The sequence below is a fragment of the Plectropomus leopardus genome, unplaced genomic scaffold (assembly GCF_008729295.1).
Source record: "Plectropomus leopardus isolate mb unplaced genomic scaffold, YSFRI_Pleo_2.0 unplaced_scaffold1591, whole genome shotgun sequence".
In the NCBI taxonomy this organism is placed as follows: Eukaryota; Metazoa; Chordata; class Actinopteri; order Perciformes; family Serranidae; genus Plectropomus; species Plectropomus leopardus.
In genome coordinates this window covers 1-5,481 of record NW_024617067.1, presented here as the reverse complement: position 1 = coordinate 5,481, position 5,481 = coordinate 1, and the positions used below count along the sequence as shown (strand labels likewise).

The window sequence follows — 5,481 nt, the reverse complement described above, 5'->3', positions numbered from 1 at the left end:
TATCATCACCATCATCATCATCATCATCATCACCACCACCATCACCTTCATCATGCGTCACTCACAGAAGGAGGCGATGGCAGCAGGATCCAGAGTGAGGAATCCTCTCAGAGCCATGGTCGCTTTGGCCAGATTCACTCTGCAGGAAACACCAAAATCAAAACTTTCAGTCACCAAAAATTCAAGGTACTTGTACTATTTTTCGAGTATTCCTATTTTTGTTACTTTACACTGCTACTCCACTACATCTCAGCTGAAAATATTTTTGCTGCAGAATCTACATTTTTACTTTTACCCTTTGAACTCTGCAGTAGAAATTGTCCTGCAGTGCCTAAATTGGCATGTTCGCATATTGTAATGTATTTTCTTAGAGTATCTTTAAATGCATCATATCCTTAACAGCTGTACAATTTCAGCCACTGATACTCACGTTACCTCAAGTTATCTTAAAATTCCCCTAAATTTGTGAATGTCCTAAAATCTGAGAAATATTCTTAAATCCAAAAAAATCGTAAAATCCTAGAAATGTCATTAAATCTAAGACGGAAATCTAAAACCATCAGAAAATCCTTGAAACATTTTATAATCTGAGAAATATCCTTAAATCCTAGAAACTCCTAAAATCTGAGAAATATCCTAAAATTAAAAAAAACATCCTGAAATTCTAAAAACATCCTAAAATCCTAGAAACATCTTCAAATCCTTCAAATTACCTCAAATCCAAAATATATCCCTAAATACTAGAAAAGCCCTAAAGCCTGGAAAATATCCCAAAATCTTGAAAACGTCCTGAAATTGTGGTAATGTCATTGAAATGGATGTTTTTAGTATGCAAACAACGGTGGCCCTGGGACGTCCATTTTTAAAAGGTTATTTATTTTAACCACATTAAGCTGATACTTTTACTTCAGTAAGATTTCGCATGCAGGACTGTCACTAGTAGAAGAGTATTTTTGCTGTGTGGCATCAGTAGTACTTTTACTGCAGTAAATGATCTGAGTACTTGTTCCACCTGTTTGTAGTTAGAGGTTATTGCTGGTGTCATGTTCTGCACAGACCTGTCGAACGCAGACACCGTGCTGACGGCGAGCAGCAGGTACAGCAGAGACTGAGCCGGGTAGGCCAGAGCGTGGTACTGCTGCAGCAGGTTGGGCAGCGTGGTCATCTGCTCGCCCGCCAGCACATACACGACGATGATGTTCCACACGGCGTAACCAGCCAGGAACCCATGAGAGAAGAGACCAATGACCCTGCACACAGCACGGGACGACAGGAGAGGAGGGGGTGTCTAATGAGAGGGGGTCCTCACAAAGAGGTGTTGGGGTGATGGTCCCCACAAATGCAGCAAATCGTGTGTGTGTGTGTGTGTGTGTGTGTGTGTGCAGACCTGAAGCCACAGTGGACTCTCATGGCAACGTCTCTGGTGGTGCAGCTCTGTCGGGGGTCCATGTAGTCGTCCATCAGCTCTGAGTGTCGGAGCTGCCCAACTCCCGCGGCCTCGAAACGTCACACGCACGCGCACACACACACACATACACACACACACACACACACACACAGAACGTGCTAAAAAATTAATACTTTTTTTCTATCTCATTTTTTTTAAATATCTAAGTGAAAGAATTATAACAATAGTTTTCTGGGTATTTTTTTCTTGATTTTTGATAATATCTAATATTTATTATTTATTTCTTCAGTTTATTGAGTAAAGACAGTGCACATAAATCATCATATCAGCAGTAAGCATCAATGCAAATATGCCGGAATGAACGCAATTGCTAAATGTAATCCGTAGTCCTAAAGCCGGCACCATATATACTCTTTTTTTTTTTGCAGTTTGCAGGATATTTCTTGCCATGGTGTTCCCCATTTTTTTGAAAGAATTAAAACTGATTTTCTCAGGTTTCAGAGGTATAATGCTTGTAAATGGCATCTAAATGCAGCACGAGAAAACTGATGTCAATCCAGGTGTTGTCCTCAAGGTCATTCCGACCCCAAATTAAATGTTTTGCCGTCAAAATATGTTTTTCATACTTATGTAAACGAGGTCTGTTGGCCCTAAATTCTAAAACGAAGGTAAACGTGTGGTGATGGGCTGGACTGAAGTAAGACTAAAGGTGTAACACAGAATTGATTGACGATTTATACAATACGCTTTAAATAACAGTCAAACCAGGCGGGCTCGTTTTTGACCCCAGAGGACAAAAGGTGTGTGGCGATCAGGAGGACATTACGAGTGTAAATAACGAGGTAAAGTCCCAGCAGCTCCAGTTTGTACTGAAACACAGATTTAGCCGAACGTGTGTGTGTGTGTGTGTGTTCAGTGTTTCACACTCACTGTTTCTCTCCACGAAGACTTTCCCGACCGGCTGGCTGTGGCCCTGCGGGGCCGAGAACAGGGAATGCTGGGGGATCGGGGACTGGGGCTCGGTGACGATGTCGTCCTCTTCGGCTCCGAGGTCGTTGCTGTAGTGCTCCGCCATCTTCGCCTTCCTGACGTGAGGAATATTGAGATATATTACATTTTTGGCATTGATTGTTGAAAACGTGACTGGACGGACTGAGATGAAATTTGTAAATCGTGACCTCGACTTAAAAAATCAGGACGCCGTTTCTCACCTCTTCCTCTTCGTCTTTCTGGTCACAGCCGCAGTGGTTTCCTCTGCGTCAGCGTCCGGCTCGGCCGCGTCACCGTTTGGCAAGTCGGCGTTTTCTGCTTCATGATCTGAAAAAAAAAAAAAAACACATGATGTGTTTGTGTAATCTGATGTAGTTTTGTTTTATTTCAAATTTGTCTAATGTAGGTTTGTGTATTGACACATTTATCTTTAATGTATTTTGGAAATGTTAAGTTTAAAAACAAAAACATTACTGACCCTGGACATTGCTTTATTTTAAATTATTTTTCTAAATTCTTTACATTCTTATTTATTTACATTTCTTATGTATTTTTATTTTATTGACTTATATATATTTTTAAAATATCATTAATGTATTTTTTTATCACTGTTTTGTATGTAGACCTGTGTATATTGATATAGTTACATATATTTTTGAGCTACACCTGAGCAGCCGTGTTACCGATGGTGGGCGTCTTCCTCTTTTTCTTCTTCTTCTGTGGTGCTGGGTCCTGCGGCTCCGGGGTCAGAGGCTCTTTGCTCTCAGAGTGTCTCCTGTTGGACGCGTCCTCCATCTCCACGTCCACGCCTCCTGCAGAGGAGCAGCAGAAACAGAATAAAGCAGACGGAGGAGAGCAGACTCCTCTGAGGAGCTGCGGGAGTAAACCGGCTCCTCTCACCTTCTCCCTGCTCCTCGCCATCCGTCGCCTCCTTCTTCGGCTTCTTCTTCTTGCTCTTGACGGTCGGCATGGTGCCGTTTCTCTGCGGATAAACCCGGCGAGGAGGATCTGTCAGCGAGCCGTTTCCCTCCTTGAATGTAGGTCGTCTGAGTGAGGAGGAGGCTGCCGGAGTCTGTGGGACATAATGAGATTATGCTGAGCTGGGAGGAGGACAGCTGGTGGCGCCGAAGAACCGACCGGACGCTCACTTTAACGGAAACTTCAACAGATCTGCAGAGAATCGGCGTGATCCGGTTTTTAAAATGACGTCCGTGTCCCTGTTTGATACAGTCAAACTTGTCTTCTAACGTTTGGATTCCTCCTGTCTGCTGAACGTGAGAGCAGCAGTTCTCCTTTAACTCCCCCAAAGAGCCAATAAGTGTATTTACAGCTCCTTCTTTAACCCCTTAGTGCCCAGTGGGTTCTCAGGGCCTGATCCCTGTAGCGGCCTCTGACTGCAGGCCTGAGGAGGACACCTGTGTCCCGTGAGTCAGACTCAAGTATTTCTGCAGGCAGCACGTGCAGATCAACAGGTGTGTTCAGCAGGTGTGTGTGAGTGAATCAGTGTGAGCGCTCACCTGCAGAGCAGCAGACGATCACAAACTCCTCCGTCTGTCTCCGATCTGATCCGGCTGAGGGGGAAAAGGGTTTCAGCATGAGCCTCAGGACACAATCAGCTTCCTTCACCCGATATCCGTCTCCTCTGCTCTTATTTTGGCCCAAAAATTACATTCAAAATGCCTGCTGGACTGTAAACGGTTTAAAATCTGGATCCTGAGCCCAGAGGAGGAGGCGCAGTGCAGCAGATGGAGGATTGAGGAGGCTCCTCTGCAGGTTTGAGACTCGTCCCGGGTTTTAGAGTGACAGGTGGATGAGCCTCGACGGTCTCTCTGAGCTCTGTGATTGGTCGATCAGCTGTGAGGTCACCTGATGAGAGCACTGCTAAGACGCCATGGATGCTGATAATCCTTCAGCTGCCAAATCTGCAACACACCCAAACACACTTTAGTCACACACACACGGACGTTTTAATGTTACGGATGACGTTTCAGCTGGTTATTGTAAAGAAATGTGGGAAAGTATTGAGAGTCTTTATGACCATACGAAGGTTGTAGAAGGCGGACGCATTTACCCGAAATCAGGCGAGGCCGGCAGGGTCGGCAATGGGAAATCAGTCCGGGATAAAGTCCTGCAGAGTCCTGTATGAGCAGTGAGTCTGGATTTATATGCTGTCTGAGAGTAATCGGGACCAGGTGAGCTAAATTAGCTCGATGAGGTGGGCGTGGCTAGTGCTGAGGAGCGGGAAAATCAGGGTGAATGGAAATAACGGACTGAGAGCCGAGAGACTGAGCATGCAGAACTGTGACGAACACATTAATGCATCAATAATTATAAAATACAATAATATTTATTATTTTGAGCGGTCCTTTCTGCCTAATGAGAACTTTTGGTACTTAAAATATAATTTGATGCCAGTTCTTTTGTAGTTTTTACTCTGAAAACTAACTTGTAACAGAGTATTTCTACACTGTGGTATTACTACTTTTACTTAAGATCTGAGTAATTTCTTTCAAAAACATGGAGAGGTGATAAGAAACAACTTAAGATTTGACTAGTGAGCGATTTGTAAAGTTGCAAGAAAATTACCTGAAATTAGCCAAAAAAGGAAAGAAAAGTACAAAAAATGGAAAATTACCTGAAAAAAGTTTTAAAAAAACGAATAAATATAGATAATATATAAAATGTATAAGCCTAGATTTTCTTTTTTTCTCTTTTAGGTCATTTTCTCGTCATGTTTTGTGTTTATTTTGTAAATTGTGGGACATTTGATGAACAAAGTTGCTGATTGTTTTTTTTCTCATTTTTGGAAAGAAATCAAAGGGTTAAATACTTGTGAAATGCATCTGAACGCTGTGTAAAGAAAACTGATGTGGTTTCAAGTTTCAGCGCTTGAATTTATCTCTGTGTCTCTTTTTTGTTTTTTTTTTGTAATTATCCTTCGTTATGATCTCGTGTTGTTTGTGTGGACGACAGTGAAGCTGAACGACGGAGCGAGAAAACGATAATCCTGCTGATAAACCCACTGAGCTGCAGCTGTCCTGCACAGGATTAACCTGACAGAGACACAGAGACACAGAGACACA

General features: G+C 42.9%; 1 protein-coding gene across 1 annotated transcript; it reads right to left on the bottom strand.

Annotated features, from left to right (window-relative positions):
- Window positions 1-65: 65 nt before the first annotated feature.
- tmem237a (transmembrane protein 237a) lies at window positions 66-4,541 on the bottom strand (the record flags this gene model as incomplete). Its single annotated transcript, XM_042514744.1, has 9 exons — window positions 4,470-4,541; window positions 3,916-4,320; window positions 3,299-3,470; window positions 3,082-3,210; window positions 2,620-2,725; window positions 2,339-2,493; window positions 1,388-1,508; window positions 1,059-1,250; window positions 66-139 (listed from the first exon to the last, which is right to left on the bottom strand). Coding segments are annotated over exons 3-9 (847 nt in total), but the record flags the coding sequence as incomplete, so codon positions are not given.
- Between the last annotated feature and the right edge of the window lie 940 nt (window positions 4,542-5,481).